This window comes from Mustela nivalis, assembly GCF_964662115.1.
Source record: "Mustela nivalis genome assembly, chromosome: 10".
NCBI classification, from domain to species: Eukaryota; Metazoa; Chordata; class Mammalia; order Carnivora; family Mustelidae; genus Mustela; species Mustela nivalis.
In genome coordinates this window covers 17,992,661-18,012,073 of record NC_139029.1, presented here as the reverse complement: position 1 = coordinate 18,012,073, position 19,413 = coordinate 17,992,661, and the positions used below count along the sequence as shown (strand labels likewise).

Here is a 19,413-nt window from a genome sequence, read left to right as displayed (position 1 = left end):
GGCTCCCTGCTGAGTGGGGAGTCTGCTTCTCCCTTTCTGCCCCCTTCCCATTTCTTTCTCTCTCTCAAATAAATAAAACCTTTTAAAAAAAAAGAAAGAAAGAAAACAGGAAGATCAGCTGTAAATGTGTGTGATGAGTCTAACTAAGACCCCTGTGCTAGATGATGATAGTAGCCGATACAGATTTCAGAAAAAGCCAGCTAAATCCTGCTCAGGGCAGAGATTTCCTGCAGAATAATTATTCACATCTATTTTGCTAGGAAAGACAAATGGTGGTGACCAGAGGAGTGTTTCGTCTCATATAGAAAGTCAGATCAACAAAGAGTCTGAGAAAGATGCAGCCCATCTAGATCATGTGTTCCAGGGCTTGGAGGACGAGTGCATGTCATCCCCATTAGCCACTTCAACCCCTGCAGATACCCAGGAAGCTGGACTTTCTCTTCATTCCCTCCAGGCTTCTGACCACCACAGAATGGGAACTCCATTTTTGACTATGCTGTCTTTGCCCCAGCCTGACACCTTGGTCTGTGCTGGAAAGAGCAAAGCCTCGTTCTCTTGTTCCTTCACTCAGAACTTGGAAAGTTCTTACTTGCTGGACCAAAAGGAAGGAGATAAAGACTCTTTCTGGAAAAGGGAATGGCTTCATGGATCTAAGGAAAAAAACTATCAGGATGTGGAGAGACACATTCAACCACCCTGGGGCAAGGGCCTTCACTCCTTGAACAAGATTAAATTGGGAAAGGTGTCTGCCCAAGAAACCAGGCAGGACCCCATCCTCCTTCAAACATTACATTTCCAGAACGGAGAAAACACAGACTTAGTGAAACAAAGCCCTAGTCCTGTCCCTGCGTTTTCCTGGGACAGTGAAAAGAATGACTCCTGGAGTCAGCTTTTCACTGAGGATTCTCAGGGCCAGCGGGTCATTGCCCACAACTCTAGAGCTCCTTTCCGAGATGTAACGAACAATCAGAATCGGGACTTAGGGCAGTTGCACAATAGCTCTTGGGCTCAGTGCCAGGAGAGGCCAACTTATTTAAATCTGCAGCGTGATTTGCTCTTTACCCAGGACTCTGAAGGTAATCAAGTTATCAGGCACCAAGTCTAAATACCTCTATGATGGTTTGGTTCTAGACGTACCTTGAAATGACAGAGCTATAGGAAAATATTGGGTGGGAGGGCAGCGGAGGGAGGCAAGGGATGAAGTTACTGAGCATTTCTTTGTGTAAATAAACCAGGTGGTGCCACTTGTTGAGACTGTATGTTTGGCGTGGTGCGTCTCCCCGGGAAGAGGTGGCTGGTAACCTTGGCCAAGTCTGTGATGAGCACTGAGAGGAGGTAGGGCAGGTACTTATCCTTCTACAAAAGAGCCCTTACTCAGCCTGCATAGCCCCCTCTTTGCCCTTTCAGATGCCTGACTAGGACATTGCTTCTTACGAATGTGTTCTAATCTCTGGCTGTTATCTTACCCATGCAGCCTTGGGACCATTATTCCTGACACCGTTTTGAGTTATAAGGCATATTTCCTGGGTCCAGGGGTATGGGGGCAGGGAGGATAGAGAGATAAATAGTAGAATGATGGTAGGGTGTTTTTGTTTTAAAGTAGGCTCCACGCCCAGTGTGTAGCCTAATACAGGGCTTAAATTCATGACCTTAAAGACTTGAGCTGAGATCCAGTCAGATGCTTAACTGACTGAGCCACCCAAACACCCCAATGGTAGTTTTTCTTTTTGTTTTTTGTTTTTGTTTTTTTGTGGGGACTTTATAGCATTTTAAAGTTTTATATTCTATGTTTAAACATCTCTCTAAAAAAAGCCTGTGCTGGGGCACCTGGGTGGCTCAGTCAGTTAAGCGTCTGCCTTCATGATCTCTGGGTCCTGGGATAAAGCCCCACATCGGACTCCCTGCTTAGTGGACAGTCTCCCTCTCCCTCTGCCCCTACTTACCCCCCCCCCCCCACCTTTTGCTTTCTTTCTCTCTCAAATAAATAAATAAAATCTTTTAAAAAATAAAAAATTTTGAAGCCTGTGCTATTAAAAAAAGCCTGAGGCTACATAGCAATGATATCACTCTGCTACACAAGGTATAAGAGAATTCCCTTTATAAAATTATGAATCCAAATAAAGCTGTTTACAAACTTGACTCTAATGGTAACTAAAACATAACCATTTTATTTCTGAAAAAGCAACTTTTAATAGTTATATGTTCTATCATTTTCATGGATCCCATCTCAACACCCATGTTCTAACCAAGATGTTATCCACCAGGTGGCGGTTTCTCATGTCACAGGTGTGCTAGCTACCTTAGGAGGCTTAAACACCCTCTACAGGGCAAGTGTGCAAGTTCTAAGATGGAACTACTTTAAGAGTTTAGGGTCAATCCCTACAGAAGGGGACAAGAGGCTCCCTATGGAAGTTTTCTCCTATATAGGCAGGACTTTGTAAAGAAAGAGGGAAAGCCAGGAACCTGTTCATGAAAGTTCACATACCCTTAAAATTAGTAGGAATCCTATACTCATGAGGGATACCAGGTGGTTACAACACAGAGACAAAGAGCACATGCAGTATCTCTCCATATCCTTCATTTAATATCAGGTAGTGCTTCAACCCAAACACACAGGATACATACCATAGAGAAAGGGACCTGAGGGCATCTGAGTCATGCATGGTGTGGTAGGTACAAACCTTGGCCCAGTGCAAAGGAGCAGTCAAGGGCCTGGAAGAAGGATGGTACTGTTTCTCCTTCCCATTTCTCTTTCCTACTGGGCTTAAACTAAAGTCCATGGAAGAGAAAGGGTTTTCAATCAGTGGAACCCATGAGGTCCCAGGGCCTGGGAGGATAGATTTGGTTGTATAGTATTACAAAATATATTTAAGAAAAAAACAACCCAGGCCTCCCAGCAGTAGCCCAAGTGTCAGCTGGTCCAGAGGTCCGACCTCTACATCTAGGGACAGGAAAGAGGGAGAATGTGATTGCTGGGCACTGGTGTCCGTTTATGATGGAGCAGCATAAGATTTTCCCTGCCCTGTCAAACATACAAACATTCATAGCCCCTCACCCTCAGCCCTGCTCTGCTGCAAGGAAGCTGCTGAGAGTGACAGCTGGGCACAAAGTGTCTGGGGAGACCAGTTATGGGGTCTAATGCAGTGAAGTAAGCCATTCATTTAGGACCTATTTTCACACAGAGGCAAGGAAAAACCAAACTTCCGTCTCACCCTTTAGACTGAGACATTCCGAACTATACATTTACCTGTAACAAGTGTCTTGGTGCAAAACAGCCCTTAGCTTCTGCTAAGGTTTAAAGCAAAGGAAGCAAGATCCAACTCTTCTCTTTCAGTCCAAGCTCTAGCTTTCGGCAAGACTGTTGCAAAAGATTTCTAACTGAGAGGCATAAAGGTCTGTGGTGAGGAAGGCAGCTATTGAAGGAATTCCAGGAGCATGAGACTGAATTTGCAGAGCTGAGTTCTGTCAGTTTCCTTTTCTACTAATATCTTCTTCCTTCAGAGCAAACTTCCTCCTTAGGACCTCAGAGATAAGGACAGCAGGGTCTTCCTCCTTCAATAAACTCCGGTTCCTGGAGATGAAATAACAGCTTATATTTATTAAGTACTTGGTCTTAGGCAGTGTTTTGTGTCTTTGAATACATTATCTCATTTAGTTCTCACAACAATCTTACAAAAAGAAGTCTTTTCAGATGAGGAAACTGAAACAGAAGGGTTCTAGAGTCTGCCCAAAGTCACTAGGCACTCAGCCAGTAAGTAGCAATAGCAAATCCAGAGTCCGAAACCAAGCTAACTGGTTTCTTAACTAGAATGCTTTACTATTTCCTGAAATGGCTATAAAAATGTGGGCAAAAGTAAATGACTGTCAACTGGTTGGGTTGGCCTATGGTGGCTAAAGCTTCTCCACCCACCTTCTGGTGCTGTCTTTTCTTAGTAGCATTTCCCCCGGTTAGCAGGGGAAGTGACTACGGACTTGACTATTCTGACCTTTATTAGTTATGGGGGAAAGGTGTGCTGAGGATTTCCTATAACCCTGCCTGCTCACCAGGGGAACACTGAGATGTTTTTAATTGGAAAGAACACTTAACATGATTTCTACCCTCTTAACAAACTTCTAAGTGTATATAATACATTACTGTCACCTATAGGTATAATTTTTTTATAATTAAAAAAATGTTTTCAATTTCTTTTTTACCTTTGACACCCTTCACCTATTTTTTCCGTCCCTACCCTGAGCCTCTGGCAAGCACCAATCTGTTCTTTGTCTTGGTTTTTTTGTTTTTTTGGGTTTTAATTTTTAATTTATATTCCCATATACGTGATCATATAGTTTTCTGTCTGGCTTGTTTTGCTTAGCATAATGCCCTCAAGGCATTAAATTGTTGCAGATGGTAAGATCCTTATTTCTTTTTCTTTTCCTTTTTTTTTTTTTTTTTTTAAGAGATAGGGGGAAAAGGACAGAGGGAAAGGGAAAGAGAGAGACTCAGGCAGGCCCCATACCCAGCACAGAGCCCAACACAGGGCTCACAACCCTGAGATCATGACCTGAGCTGAGATCAAGAGTCATACGCTTAACCCACTGAGCCACCCAGGCACCCCCCACCGCCACCATATTTTTTAGAGAGGGGGAGAGAGAGAGAGGCAAATGGCAAGATTTCAATCTTTTTTTAAAGGCTGAATAATACTCCAATCTGTATATATACCACAATTTCTTTATCCATTCATCCACTGGTGGACACTTAGTTTTTTTCATATCCCAGCTATTGTAAATAATGTTGCAGTGAATATGGGGGTGCATATACATCTTCTCAAGTGGTTTTTTTTTTTTAATTAAATAATACCCAGAAGTGGAATTGCTGGATCATTAGGTAGGTTTTGAGGGGGCACTAGTGAGAAGGAGAAAGAGATTCTTAAGCAGGCTTCATGCCCAATTTGAAGACCCTGAAATCATGACCTGACCTGAAATCAAGAGTCAAGAGCTGAGACACTTAACTGACTGAGCCACCCAGGCACCCCCATGTGGTAGTTCTATTTAATTTTCTGCATACTGTTTTCCATAATGTGTGTACCAATTTTTTTTAAGGTTTTATTTATTTGACAGAGATCACAAGTAGGCAGAGAGGCAGGCAGAGAGAGAGGAAGGGTAGCAAGCTCCCTGCCGAGCAGAGAGACTAATGCGGGGCTCGATCCCAGGACCCCGGGATCATGATCTGAGCCGAAGGCAGAGGCATTAACCCACTGAGCCACCCAGACGCCCCATGTGTACCAATTTACATCCTACCTATAGTTAACAAGGGTTCCCTTTTCTCCACATCCTTGCCAATATCTTTTTGATATAAGTCTAACGGGTGTGAGGTAAAATTTGGGGTTTTGATTTGCATTTCTCTGACAATTAGGGATGCTGAACATCTTTTCATGTGCCCATTGGTCATCTATACGTCTTCTCTGAAAAAATGTGTTAGAGTCCTCTGCCCATTTTTTAATCAGACTGTGTTTTTGGTCTTGTCTTTTCCTTTCTTGCTATTGAGTTGTATGAGTTCTTTATATATTTTGGATATTAACCCTTATTATATGATTTACAAATATTTTCTCCCATGCAATAGGTTGCCTTTTCATTTTGTTGGTTTCCTTTGCTTTGCAGAAGCTTTTTACTTTGATATAATCCCACTTGTTTATTTTTGCTTTTGTTACTTTTACTTTTAGTGTCTGGTTGAAAATCTATCATTGCCATGACTTGTGTCAAGGAGCTTACTGCTTGTGTTTTCTCCTAGGGGTTTTATGGTTTCAGGCCCAAACATTCAAGTCTTTAGTATATTTTGAATTAATTTTTGCATATGGTATAAAATAGTGGTTGAATTTCATTCACTGGTATGTGGCTGTCCTGCTTCCCCACACTATTTGTGGAAGACTGTCTTTTCCCTATTCCATGTTCCTGGGTCCTGTGTTGTAAATTGACCATATATGTGTGGGTTTATTTCTGGGGTCTGTTCTCCACTGATTTGTTTTTAGGCCAATAACATATTACTTTAATTACTACAGTTTTGTAATAGCGTTTGAAATCAGGGAGCGTGATGCCTTCAGTGTTGTTCTTTCTCAAGACTGCTTTGGCTATTTGGGGTCTTTGGGTTTCCATACAAATTTTAGGATACTTCTAGTTCTGTAAAGAATGCCATTGGACTTGTGATAGCAATTGCATTGAATCTGTAGATTGCTTTGGGTAGTATCGATATTTTAACATTATTACAATCCATCAGCAGGAAGCATTTGTTTCCTTTTAAAAAAAAAAAATTTATTTGACAGAGAGAGACATAGCGAGAGAGGGAAAACAAGCAGGGGGAGTGGGAGAGGAAGCAGGGAGCCCAATGAAGGGCTCGATCCCAAGATCCTGGGATCACAACCTGAACTGAAGGCATATGCTCAACGACTTGAGCCACCTAGGCTCCCCATTTGTGTTTCCTTCTTTCCTTGATGTCTTGTAGTTTTCAGTATACAACTCTTTCACCTCCCTGATTAATTTTTATTCTAGGTATTCTGTTCTTTTGATGCAATTTTAATTTGGGTTGCTAATTTCTCTGATTGTCATTAGTGTATAGAAACACAACAGATTTTTCCTTCTGATTTTGTATCCTGCAACATTACTGAATTTGTTTATTCTAACAATTGAGTTTTTAGGGCTATTAAGGTATTCTATTAGGGTATAATATGTCATCCACAAATAGTGAGTTTTACTTCTTTCTTTCCAATTTGGATGCTTTGTGGTTTTTTGCTTTTTTTTTTTTTTTTAAGATTTTATTTATTTGACAGAGAGAGATCACAAGTAGGCAGAGAGGCAGGCAGAGAGAGAGGAGGAAGCAGGCTCCCTGCTGAGCAGAGAGCCTGATGTGGGACTTGATCCCAGGACCCTGAGATCATGACCTGAAGGCAGCGGCTTAACCCACTGAGCCACCCAGGTGCCCTGCTTTTTTTTTTTTCTTTTCCTTTTGTCTAATTGCTCAGGCTAGGACTTCCAATATTATGTTGACTGAAGTGGTAAATGGGCATCTTTTTCTTATTCTTCATCCTAGAGGAAAAGCTTTCAGCTTTTACTGCTGAGTGTTATGTTAGTTGTGGGTTTGTCATATCTGGCCTTTTTTATTATGTTGAGGTATGTTCTTTCTATACTTGCCTTGTTGAAAAAAAAATTTTTTTTTAAGATTTTATTTATTTGACAGACAGAGAGACAGTGTGAAAGGGAACATAAGCAGGGTAAGTGGGAAAGGGAGAAGCAGTCTTCCCGCTAAGCAGGGAGCCCGATGTGGGGCTCGATCCCAGGACCCTGGGACCATGACCTAAGCCAAACACAGATGCTTAACAACTGAGCCACCCAGGTGTGAAGGTTTTTATCACAAATGGATGTTTTATTTTCTTGAATATTTTCTGCATCTACTGAGATGAATATATGGCTCTTATCCTTTATTAATGTGGTGTATCATATCCATTTGCAGATGTTGGGACTATCTTTGCATCCCTGAATAAACCCCACTTGATCATGGTGTATGATCCTTTTAAGGTGTTGTTGAATTCAGTCTGCTAATATTTTGTTGAGGATTTTTGCATGTATGTTCATCAGGAATATTGGCCTAGAATTTTATTTTCTGCTAGTGTCACTGTATGGTTTTGGTGTGAGGATGTTGGCCTTGTAAAATGAGTTTGAAAAAGTTCCCTCGTCTTCTCTTTTTTGGACGAGTGTGAGAAATACTGGCTTTTGGAAGTTTGGGAAGTACTGGTATTCTTTGAATGTTTGGTAGAATTCACCCAGTGAAGCCATCTATATGGTCCTAGATTTTTGTTCATTCATTGGGAGGTTTTTGATTACTGATTTAATCTCCCTACTATAAGTAATTAGTCTGTTTAGATTTTATATTTCTTTACGATTTAGTCTTGGTAGATTGTATGTTTCTAGGAATTTATCCATTTCTTTTAAGTTGTCCATTTGTTGGCGTATATATAATTTTCACATTAGTCTCTTATCCTATGATATCTGTGGTACTATAGCATGTCATTTCTGATTTTGGATCCTCCCCCCTCCGCTTTTTTTTTTTGGTGATTCTAACTAGAGGTTTGTCAATTTTGTTTACCTTTTCAAAGACCCATCAATTACTTTCATCTTTTCTATTGCTTTTTATTTTCTATTTCATTTATTTCTTCTCTAATCCATGTTACTGCCTTCCTTCTACTAACTTAGGGATTCATTTGCTTTATAGATTCATAAGTATTTACAAATCTTATATCATCTCTTGTTGGATTGGCCCTTTTAGCATTATATAATGCTATCTTGTTATAGTCTTTGTTTTCAAGTTGACTTTTTCTGATAAAAGTATAGACACCCCAGCTTGCTTTTTGTTTCTATTTATACGGAGTATTTTTTTCTATCCCTTCACTTTGTTTTTACATCTAAGAGAGTCTCTTGTAGGCAGCATATAGGTTTTGTTTTTTAATTCATTTAGCCACTCTTGTCTTTTGATCAGAGTATTTAGTCCATTTATATTAAAGTAGAATTACTGTTAAGTATCTTATTGCCATTTCATTAGTTGTTTTCTGGCTATTTCTGTAGTTCTCTGTTCCTTTCTTTTGCTCTCTTCCTTTGTGGTTTAATGACATTCTCTAGTGGTACGCTTATATTCCTTCTTATGTTTTGTATATTTACTGTAGGGTTTTGTTTTGTGGATAAGATTAGCTTTTAAGTATAACAACTTGTATCTGTTAATCTATTTTAAGATGAAATAGTTGCCAATTTAAGATTAATCACATTCTAAAGCTCATTTTTACCCCCGTGTTTTTGATGTCACATTTTGTTTCTTTTTAACTTGTGTATCCCTTAATTATTGTAATCAGTTATTTTTACTACTTTTGTCTTTTTAACCTTAACAATAAGTGATGAAGCCACTATTTATTATTTATCTTTCCAGTGAGATTTACTATTTGTTATGTGTTCCTGTTACTGACTAGTGCTCTTTTCAGCTTAAAAAGAGGTCATTTTAACATTTCTGGTAAAGCTGATTTAGTGGTGATAAATTCCTTTGGAATTTTCCATCTGGAAAACTCTTTAGTTCTGAGTAACTTTGCTAGATAAGAAGTTTTCTTCTTTCAGCATCTTGAATATATTATGTTACTCCCTTCTGGCCTGCAAAGTATCTGTTGAAAAACATGCTGACAGGGGTGCCTGGGTGGCTCAGTGGGTTAAAGCCTCTGCCTTTGGCTCGGGTCATGATCCCAGAGTCCTGGGATCGAGCCCCGCATCGGGCTCTCTGCTCGGTGGGGAGCCTGCTTCCTCCTCTCCCTCTCTCTCTCTGCCTTTCTGCCTACTTGTGATCTCTGTCAAATAAATAAAAATCTTAAAAAAAAAAAAAAGGAAGAAAGAAAGAAAGAAAAACATGCTGACAGTCTTATGGGGGTTCCCTTTTACATATGTTATTTTTCACTTGCTCCTTTTAGTTTAGGGTCTCTTTGGGTTTGTTTTATTTGCAACTCTCTGGGCCTCCTGGATCTGGATGTCTGTTTGCTTCCCCACATTAGGGACATTTTCAACCATTCTATTTTCTTGAGAAAAGATTTTATTTATTTAAGAGTGAGAGAAAGTGCAAGCACAAGTTGGGGGAGGGACAGAGGGAAAAGCAGCAAGGCTCAATCCTAGGACCCTGGGATCATGACATGAGCCAAAGGCAGACACTTAACTAAGTCACCCAGGTGCCTCTCAGCCCATTCTACTTTCAAATAAGATTTCTGTACCTTTCTCTTATTTTGGGAGCCCTATAATGAGTACATTAGTCCATTTGATGTTGTCCTATAAGTTCCTTAAGCTATCTTTACTTTTGGGGGGGGGGGTTCCATTTTTTCTACTTGCTGCTCTGTTTGGGGGAGTTCTACTGCTTTGTGTTTGAGTTTACTTATCCTTTCTTCTATTTCACTAGAGGGGTTCAGGGCAAATAGATGAACTTTGTAGTTTGGTTAATTGGGTTCATCAGCTCCGTGACTTCTATTTAGTACTTCAGTGTATTTTCCATCTCTTTTTTGAAGTTCTTTGTTCATCCATTCTTCCTGGTTTGGTGAGCATCTTTATGACCTTTACTTTGAATTATCTTTATCAGGCAGATTACTTATCTGTTATTAAGATTTTTTTCCAGAGGTTTTTATGAGAGATCTAGAATTCGTAGTAAAACGTTCACATCACAAGGGAATCATGGGAACAAAACTAACTCCAGATTGGGATAGGTTTGAGTCATCTAATAAATACATCAAAAAAGAGTGTCCTAGATATCTGGAAAATAGGTGCTTTAAATTCTAGTGATTGATAAGATCAATCTGTCACATTTCTGAATCTCTGCTGATGGTGCTACTTTCTCATTTTTAGTCATCAACCCAGCTCTTTCCATTAACAAAGGAGAAAAGATCCCCAGACATAAGGCTCCACTCCTTTGTGGGTTCTGCTTTAGTAAGTTTAAGGTGTATTTATAACAAATCTTAGCAATTCTGCTAAACAGCCAGGTTTAGAGTCTTAAATATGTCTGGATCTGGAGAGTTGGTTTGCATAAGGGACCACTGTATTTTAAAGCAGACACCCCAACTTTATGAAATTCTCCATCAAAAAAAAAGTATCATTTTGAGATGCTAAAATAATTATCATGTAACCCCATTTTGAAGGGTGGCACATGGGAATACTTGTCACTAGCAGTTTAAGAACTGAAGTGGTAAAGCAACCCCCCGACTTTGCCCCAGGACAAAAGTTAAATTAGATGAGGCTTCTTGTAAAACTTCTACTGATGATTGGCTGAGATCACACAAACCAAATGTAAAATATTCTTTTCTCAAATTGGAGCCCCAGGTGTGATTAAGCAGGCAAGCTTTGTGAATGAAGTAGTTCATAACTACTACTGAGGACTTTGTAAATTCTTTCTATAAGATCACTGGCCACAAGTGACCTAAACAGTGAACACCCTACCAGACCTCCTTATCACATACTTACAGATCTTGGCTCTGTTTCATCCGGTGAAAGTCCTTTAGGATCCCCATCATATCTGCAAAGCTGCTGGCCTTGGACAGAGAGACACAGTCATCCTCTTCAGACGAGCTGCAGGTAGCTTTGTGTTCTGGTTTGCAACATTCAGGGCTGGCAGAACAAAGCAGGGGGACTGATGGAAGCTCAGGGACCTCTACCTCGGTCTCCTCGGTGATGTCACTAATGACAAAGGAAGTTGTAGAGTGGAATGAGGATCCAAAACAAGGTAAGGGAGAAGAGACATTTGAACTTCCTGGAGATAAGAAATCTGGCGTTAATGAAGCCGAAGCTGAAAGAGAAAACAATAGGCATGGATGGACATTGGGACTAGAATACAGCAGTAATACCTTCTCCCCACAAGCAGTGCCTATCAGACATTTATTTCCTGGGCTTGACGTCACATTCTGGGAGAGCCCAGGATGCTATCTGTAAGCTAGTGGAGGATTCCTCCATTACCCTCCCCTCTCAGGATCTAAAAATGGGAAAGCACTGAGCACGTCCAGTCTTTTGGGAGTGTGGAAAAACCCACCACATAAAGGCTTAGTCTTCTAAAAGCTCCATTCTGCAGGAGCCTTTGGATAGCCCTATGTCTACCAAAGCAACAGTGACAGAACCAAGGTTCTCTAATTGGCCTAGTGCTTCTGTGTTCCTATCTGTGACTAGAAGAAACTGCAAAAATAAAATAGTGATAGTCCTCCTAGTTTATCAAATCTTGAAAGAATTTCCAAAACAAAAAATTCTTAGTTTCATTTTTCAGGATGACAAAAATGCAGCCAATACATAAATGGAAAATTCAAGTGCAATGCTTCTATTAAACTGCCATATAAGTGAATTAAATATATAAGAACTGCAAACACCACCATGATTTTCATGTTTTTTACCAAGAGGTAAGATTTGGGAGCTATGACTTTAAGTTGACAAGAAGCAAAAAAGTGAGAATGTATAGAAGGAACAGGAAGCTTGGGAAAGAGCCAATGTTCCTGTTTCATGTACTGGGTCAAGGCAGACTCCCATCTATTTCTAGTGGTGGTTCTGCCTTAACTGCAGACAGACAGGTAGAAGGATGGAGAGGCAGTCTCTGGGAGAACAAGGAAAGGGAAGATATGTAGATAGGAAGACAGCTTAAAGGGATCTCTCTCTCTCTTAATTGGGGGGGGGGGGTCCTTATTTCTCACTGAAAAAGGAAGCTGCTTAAGACTCACGTGGAAGATGTAATCTTAAAGACACCTGATAGAGAGTATTGGTTTTTGTAGCCAAGGGAGGGAATCTGCAGGGGAGGGGGGCGGGTGGGTGTTGTCACAGGTTAAGTCAAGATTTTGTTCCTAATCAAACCAGTCAGCCTAAAATGGCTAATGGAAACAATCCAAGGAGTACTATAGGCCAGCGAGTCCTCGGGACAACTGCAGAGCCCCGGGCCTGTCTCCCTGAACCAAGGACCACCATTTTCCTACCCTTCTCCTGTACCAAAAGCCAGGGAGAAAGGAACAGCCTGCTAAATTCTGGCGCTGACTCCGGGGCTCCTACCTGCATCAGCTGCCACTATCTTAGCAATCTGGCTGCGCAGGTGGCTCAGCTCATCCTGCAGCTCTGTGGTGCGGGTTAGGGCTGGCAGGGCTGGCTTCTTCAAGGCCAGAAGCCTCTCCTCGGACCCACGCAGGTTGGGCACTGAGGCATTGCGCTGCATGACAATCAAAGGGCTGGGTTTCCAGGTATGCCTCAGGGGCCGTGTGTCACTTCTGGATCAGGGAAAACAAGTATGTCAGAGACAGCCTGCCACTGCGTTCCTTCTAAAACTTCTGCTCCCAACTCAGCCCACAGCTTTTGTTCCTACTGCCCTCAGCCCTCCATAAGCACTCCCCCTACTGGCTGCCACCTCATGTGAGAAGGAGCTCCCCCTTTCCCAGACCAGCTACTGCCTCAGCTACCTGACCCGGGCATATGTCTCCTCTTCATCTGCAGCAATCCAGGCGATGTCAGCCAGAGTAGGGACTGGGGGTACATCCCTCAGACACAGATCAGAGATGTTAGGCAGGGTCTACAGGGAAGCAAGTCATCAAAAAACATTTGTTGACATCAAGAGACTATCAAAGACTCCAAAACACATGGGAGGGGCACCTAAGTATCAGGAAGGCTTCCTAGAGAGGGGAGAAGACAGTTCCTGGTTGGAAGGACAGAAGAGATTAAAAGTAGTTCAGCACACCTAGACAGAGCTGAGGGTACAGGGTGGTTTGCAACAGGCAGGAAAGCGAATTAAAAACTTTGATTCTAAGACCAATAATAAGCTACTGGAAGATTTTAAGTAAGAATCAGATTTTGAAAGATTACTCTGGTTGCTGTGTGGAACCTGCATAAGAGTGAAGGTATCCATTGTGAGGCTGTTATATCTTCCAAGCAAAACATGGTGGCCTACAGCAGGATTGGGGCCTCTTTTTACATATAAAGTTTTATTGGAAAGTTACACCCATTCATTTCTATATCGTCTGTGGTATTTTTTAAGCTGCAGCTGCAGAAGTGAGTAGTTTTAACAGCAGTTATGGCCCCCACACAAAACATTTACTATCTGGACTCTTAAAAACATTTGCTGACCCCTGGTTGGAATAAAGATGTCTTCAGTGGGACTGGTAAGAGTTACCTTTCAACAGAGATGGCCACTAAGAGCACCTTGTTTTCTCCAGCTATGAAAATACAGGTACAAGGACATCAACGCAAAGTTTCTTGGGCTAGCTCTTTACAACTCCTCCATAGCTAATTGGGATCTACACTGTTACAGCAACGCTGTTTTAAGCAAACTTCATCATTTTATTATTTGGATTTAAGTAAAAAGATGATTAATTATATCAAAAGAATAAGAGGATTCCTTAAAGTAGCCTCTCAAACTAGATAACAAAACAACCAGGCAACAGACAAGGCTGAGTGACTTTCTGTTAAATGAAAGATCAGGAAGATTCAATCATGCTATGATTGTAATAAAGTAAAAAAACAAAAACAAAAAACACCCACATGCATTTAGAAAAAGATGGAAAGTAACTATACCAAAATATTAACAGGCACCTGGGTGGCTCAGTTGGCAACTGAGTTGGCAACTCAGTTAAGCAACTGCCTTCAGTGCAGGTCATGATCCTGAAGTCCCAGGATCAAGTCCCACATTGGGCTCCCTGCTCAGTGGGGAATCTGCTTCTGCCTCCGACTTCTCCCCTCTCATGCTCTTTCTCTCAAATAAATAAAATATTTTAAAAATTCTTAACTATTTTGTGTGATGAGTACATGATTATATATGACTTCCTATTTTTCACTTTTCATAATTTAGTATTTTTATATGGGTTAATTAAAAAAAAATCTGCAAGATTGCCTTAAATAATTAAGGTAATTAATTTTCAACAGAAATCCAGGGACAATTTCTCAAAAACCCATCTACACATGAGTTAAATTCAGATGTTTCTGCTATAGACAGGTAGGTAGATCAAAAGTTAATAGTTTTTAGACAGGGAACCTGAGTCTCAAAGGAGCAATGTGATGCTCCAGGGTTACACAGGAAAGGACTTCCACTGACCCAGAAGTTAACTGCTGAAATGGGTCATTTAGGGGAAGCCTCCATTTGTTTTCCTTTTCAGAATGTTGCTCCCCTATAGAAAATTAAATGAGTTAACACATATAAGGGATTTAGCACAGTGCCTGGCACACAGTATGTGCTCAGTAAGCGTTAGCTAGCATTATTAATACTATTCATGCATACTCCTGCCCTTACTGTCCCTGCCCAGCAGCATCTGGCCAGAGGACTGAACAGGTGATGGCCAAGCGTGGGGGCAACATCCATCAAGTCCCTCACACTTCTAGCTGTGCTTCCCTTTGTTTCTGATGCTTGAGGCAGCAAGGACCACATCCCACCATGCCCTTTAGGCAAATTCTAGATAACTGGCAATCTGGGTCACAGCATAGCCACCCCATACCACATACTTCCAACCCTATTCCTGATTCTGATACCAGCCCTGACACCATTTCTGACTCCAGGATGAGTTTCTATGATTTCACAGCTCAGCATCTGATATACTCTGCCTCCTTCATTTGTTTCCACTGGGCCCATGTTTTTTCAGGCATATATTTCTGTTTCCTCTGTGTAGGCAGAAAGCTGGTACTTCTCTTGCGTCCCAGTTCCCCAAACACATCTTAAGCATCTAGCCTGCAGCTGGTTCTTAATGACTAGTTCTTAGAGGGAGGTAGCTGGGACTAATAACTGCTACTTAGCTTTCCACTGCAGAAGTGGGTGGAGGGCTCAGACATGTGCCAGCAAGAATCTGCTGTGAGTGGGTGCTAATGGCCCTAGACACAGAGATAAGCCTTAAGTGCTCTGGTAAAGGAGTGGCTAGACTGAGCCAGAAAGAAAAGGATGGGGAGTAATGGCCTCAGGGATACATAAAAATAGGTGGCTAAGCAGTCAAGTCTTGGGGCTGGTAAGAAAAGAGAGTCTGACTCAGTCACACTGCACTCAGTGTCCCACGGAGAGACCTGCCAGGGTTGCAGGCAAACACCTCAGGGCAGAGACATGGCTACTCTGGGAATGTGGCTTGGCAAGGGCCTTTGGCCTACGCTGATGAACTGGATTGCAGGAGCCTGATGAGATCTTAGTCACTTAGTGGCACCAAAGATGTAAGATTTTTATGAACAGACTGGAAGTCTGTTGTGGTCAGAGTGTTGTGTGCAATCAGGAAGGCACAGTGACCAGTATCCATTATATGTACTTAATAAATATTTCCTGACAAAATGAAAAAGTAATCAGGAAAGCCACCTGCCTTAGCAGCACCAAACTGTGGGGCACAGAGCAGCAACATTCTCCCATAGCCTCTGAGCCTCTACTTACCCTGCCCTTTCAGTACACTTACCTCGAAGGATGCCCGGGGACATGGCTTCAGGGGCAGGTTGGTCCCAATTCTTCTCACTACACTGCGAGCAGCCCCATGTGGCTTGTTTTGCCAGATTGGGATGGTCTAAAGGAGAGAGATGAGTCTCAGAGAGTCAGGTCCAACTACTGTTCCATTCTACCCCTTCCCTTTTAGAAGGGAGACTGAAATCCCCAATCCCAGGGACAGGGCACTGTGTATGAGTTAAGTCTCAGTATAAGTGAGGGCAGGTTCCCCAGTTGTCAGCCATTTAAGGGAACATCTGCTGCTGTCAAGGCATGGTAAAAGGATCCAGTGAAAGTGAGAGGAATTAGTTGAGTGTAGGAATCATAGAGGTTTCCCTCCCTTCCCTCCACCCAGAAAGGCAGAAACACATTGACTTCTTAACTGCCCCCAAGACCACACTCAGTTTTGCCTGTTGGGAGCAGGCGGTGGGGGTATGTGGAAGAGTCGCCTCCAGGGGAAAGGAAGAATTAACTGGAGAGTCTCAGAATTTCCTACAGAATTTCAGGAGACCCAGTGCTCAACCCTTCCCTACCACAGCCCTGCCCTGGGAATGCCCCTTACCACATTGGCTTCCATCCCGGACATTTCAACCAGCTCCTGCACTTGAAGGACAAGGCAGCCACAGGGCAGCTCTGGGGGCTTGGGGAGGCTGGAGGCGTGATTTCTTCATATCAGGCCATCTTTAAGGAACACCAGATTTCCCTTCCTGTGAAACAACCCCCACAGTGGAGACTCAATGGCCACCACACAAGCCCCACAAAAACCAGGTCCTTGCAGAGCCATGACCAACACCAAGGTTTCTCTGATGTTTCACAGGGAAGAAAAACAACCCAAGAGGCTGCCCTCCCCAAAGAGTGGCTCCAAATCCAGACCCTTGAAGGTTCTGTCCCAGACCTGTGGCATGAGCTTGGCCAACGCTGGGATCTTCCAGATCCCTTGGGTTTCCTGAGGCATTACTTACAGAGATATAAACAGAACTTTCTCGGTAGTTTAAAAGCCAAACTGTAGGTACCGCTCAAACCCAGCATTCATTCTTGAAGATAGGGTGTAAAAGCCCCAGCATGTGCCACGAAGCCTAGCACTGCTGAGTCTTGGCAAGGGGGAGAGGTAAAGTAAACAAAAGAAGAATAAAACACCAGCTCTTGTCAGTCTCCCATCTACTGGGCTACAGGGAAGAGAGCTAACAATTTTCATCCTGTTTAGCCATCTACTGGTCTTGTAGCCTTATGAAAAGTCCCATAACTTTTCTGAATGTTGGTTTTTTCCATATGTAAAAAGAGTACAAGAGCAGCCATCCTAGATTACCTTAAAGATCAATCAGTGAAATAGGTTAAGATTTTAAAGTGCTGAATTAACTGTTACAACACAACACAGATGGATGGAATCACTCCTGATTGTGTTCTTCGCAGCTGCTCTGACATGGTGAGCAGATGCAATCAATGAACTCACTCCCTTGTTCATCAAACATAATAATACCTGCTCTGTGTCAGGCCCTGTGCTGGGCACTGCAGGGGCTACGGAAGGGGTAGGACACATTCGTGCTCTCAAGGAACACACAATATGAAGAGCTATTAAGACTTGAATACCCAAGTCTAGCAAACGCTGAATATCACTCTTAAGAAAGGTACACTGAGCAGGTGGCCAGGTGAATGCAGGCCCCTGACCCCAAGGCCTCATGGTGAGTTCAGAGAGGGTAGGAAGGGATGAAAAACAACAACAAAAGCACAGGTCCAGGACAGGACAGCGAGAGAGGCGTAAAGAATAGCACAGGTATACTGGGGGTCAAGTCATGAGGGCTGGGAATGCTCAGGGAAGTCACTGGGGAACAAAGGACAGGCTCTGAGCAGGGGATGGGCTGAAATCTCCCTTGCAGGATTTCTCCTTCACCTGTGGGAGAGGAGTAGTCACTCACATTACAATACAAATGCGGAAAGGAAGCTGGAGAGAGGAAGTGTCTTAAGGTTACTCAGTGGCCATGCCAATAGAAAGCACTTCAAGTCTGATCCAGATTCTGCTGCCTTCTGCATGGGCTCAGCTCCATGCAGTTCAAGCCTTTTATCAGAGTTCCTCTGTGTGCCAGGCTCTGTGCTAAATATCACCGCCTGCCACGAGTTTCACACAACAGTGCTTCCCTGTGTTTCTCACTCTAGACATTACAACCACTTCCTCTCCAAACTTACCTCCAAAGACTCAGGCCAGAGGGATCTTTCTAGGACACATTGCTCCTATGTTTAACCCCACTCCCCACCCCGCCCCACTAGAGCCAACATCTAGACGGGATGGCCTGCAGGGTCCTCCACAATCAGGCCCAACCTAACTAGACCAAACTCCAAGGCCTACAACTGGGCCCCTATACACTTGACAGCCACACCTCCCATGTTCCCCTTGCCCTTCAGCCATGCTGACCACCTCTCAGCTCCTCTCCACAGATCCAATCTGCCAGAAACACCAGCATCTTCTTCACCAAGCTCATTCTTCAGAGCTCAAGCATCACCTCCCCTCCCCCAGCACCCCACGTTTCCTTCCCAGTTCTCTCACAGTAGTAATTAGAGCCCGCGTAATCAGCTGTCTGTCGCAGGGCAGGAGCTTCCCCAGGCACAGCACAGTGCCTGCCTAGTCCCCAGTGAGCACGTCAACGTTCGCTCACGAACGAAGGAGAACTCTGGCTTAGCCTTCACCTCCCTCCCCGCCCCAAGTGTCATCCGCTAGAAGACTTCCCCCAGTTCGCTGGCAACGCAGGTTGGTTCTCAGCACCCCTACGTTCCCACGACCCCTTTCCAGGCCGCTGTCATGGCCTGTTCACACACGCTCTCCCGCATTAGACTTGGGGCTCCCCCGGGGCAGGGTTTGCTCTCATCACCCCGGCACCAAGCACACCACCGAGGTCGCCGCACTCGGTAGAACTTGGCGAGGGACAGTCCGCGTGAGCCCCAAGCGGCTGCACGGGGGGACCCGCCTCCCCTCCTCCGTAACGGTCCGACCCCAAAGGGCCAAGGTCGGCCAAGTTCTCGCCGCCGGCCCTGGTGGCCCTCGGACCCACGGGCCCGGGTCCGGGTCCGGGTCCCGAAGAAGCGAGGAGGCCGAAATGGCCTGGCTGGCCGAGGAGCGCAGCCGAAACGATAAGCTTCTGCTGTAGCACAGCCAGCGAAGCTGGGTGACTCGGGCGAGCAACTACCCCCAGGGCAGAGTCCTCCCACCCTCAGCCGAGCGAGGCGGACAACACGGGCTCCCGCGAGAACTGGCGCGGGAAGAGGAGCCGCGGGCTCCACACTAGGCCGCGTCGACAGTCGGGCTGGGAGACCGCGCTCCCGCCTCCGAAGCGGCACTCGGACCTAGTCTCACCTCAGACTCCGGCTCCGGGACTCACTCACCTCACGGCCCCTCCTACCTCAGCGGGCCGCCCAGCCTCAGCCGCCCTCACTTCCGCTGACCCGCCCCCGGAAGCGATCCATTGCGCCTGCGCACCGAGCGGCGAGCC

General features: G+C 43.8%; 2 protein-coding genes across 6 annotated transcripts in view; one reads left to right on the top strand and one right to left on the bottom strand.

The window, feature by feature from the left end:
• The window catches only part of AUNIP (aurora kinase A and ninein interacting protein), a 21,006-nt gene extending 17,650 nt beyond the window's left edge, over window positions 1-3,356 (top strand). Inside the window, 2 exon segments of the mRNA XM_082684711.1 lie at window positions 261-995; window positions 998-3,356. Coding sequence (XP_082540837.1) covers window positions 261-995; window positions 998-1,050 — 788 coding nt within the window. The 3' untranslated portion in view covers window positions 1,051-3,356.
• Window positions 2,562-19,413, bottom strand: MTFR1L (mitochondrial fission regulator 1 like). 5 transcript variants are annotated; one of them, XM_082684718.1, is made up of 7 exons: window positions 19,307-19,413; window positions 16,497-16,641; window positions 15,912-16,016; window positions 12,960-13,069; window positions 12,559-12,770; window positions 11,002-11,287; window positions 2,562-3,571 (listed from the first exon to the last, which is right to left on the bottom strand). In XM_082684718.1, exons 2-7 carry the CDS (start codon window positions 16,518-16,520, stop codon window positions 3,466-3,468), a joined length of 843 nt encoding a protein of 280 aa, XP_082540844.1. In that variant the 5' UTR covers window positions 16,521-16,641; window positions 19,307-19,413; the 3' UTR covers window positions 2,562-3,465. The 5 variants fall into 5 exon arrangements, with proteins under 5 accessions (XP_082540844.1, XP_082540840.1, XP_082540841.1 ...); XM_082684714.1 differs by having other exon boundaries at window positions 11,002-11,323; window positions 19,307-19,412; XM_082684715.1 differs by having other exon boundaries at window positions 11,002-11,323; window positions 19,278-19,383.

Excerpts from the sequence above, each read along its gene's own strand:
- MTFR1L (XM_082684714.1), bottom strand. The coding sequence starts at position 16,520 with ATGTCCGGGATGGAAGCCAATGTG. Across the intron at positions 16,017-16,496 it reads CCGGGATGGAAGCCAATGTG|ACCATCCCAATCTGGCAAAA; the intron begins GTAAGGGGCATT and ends TCTCTCCTTTAG. Across the intron at positions 12,771-12,959 it reads GAGACATATGCCCGGGTCAG|AAGTGACACACGGCCCCTGA; the intron begins GTAGCTGAGGCA and ends TCCCTGATCCAG.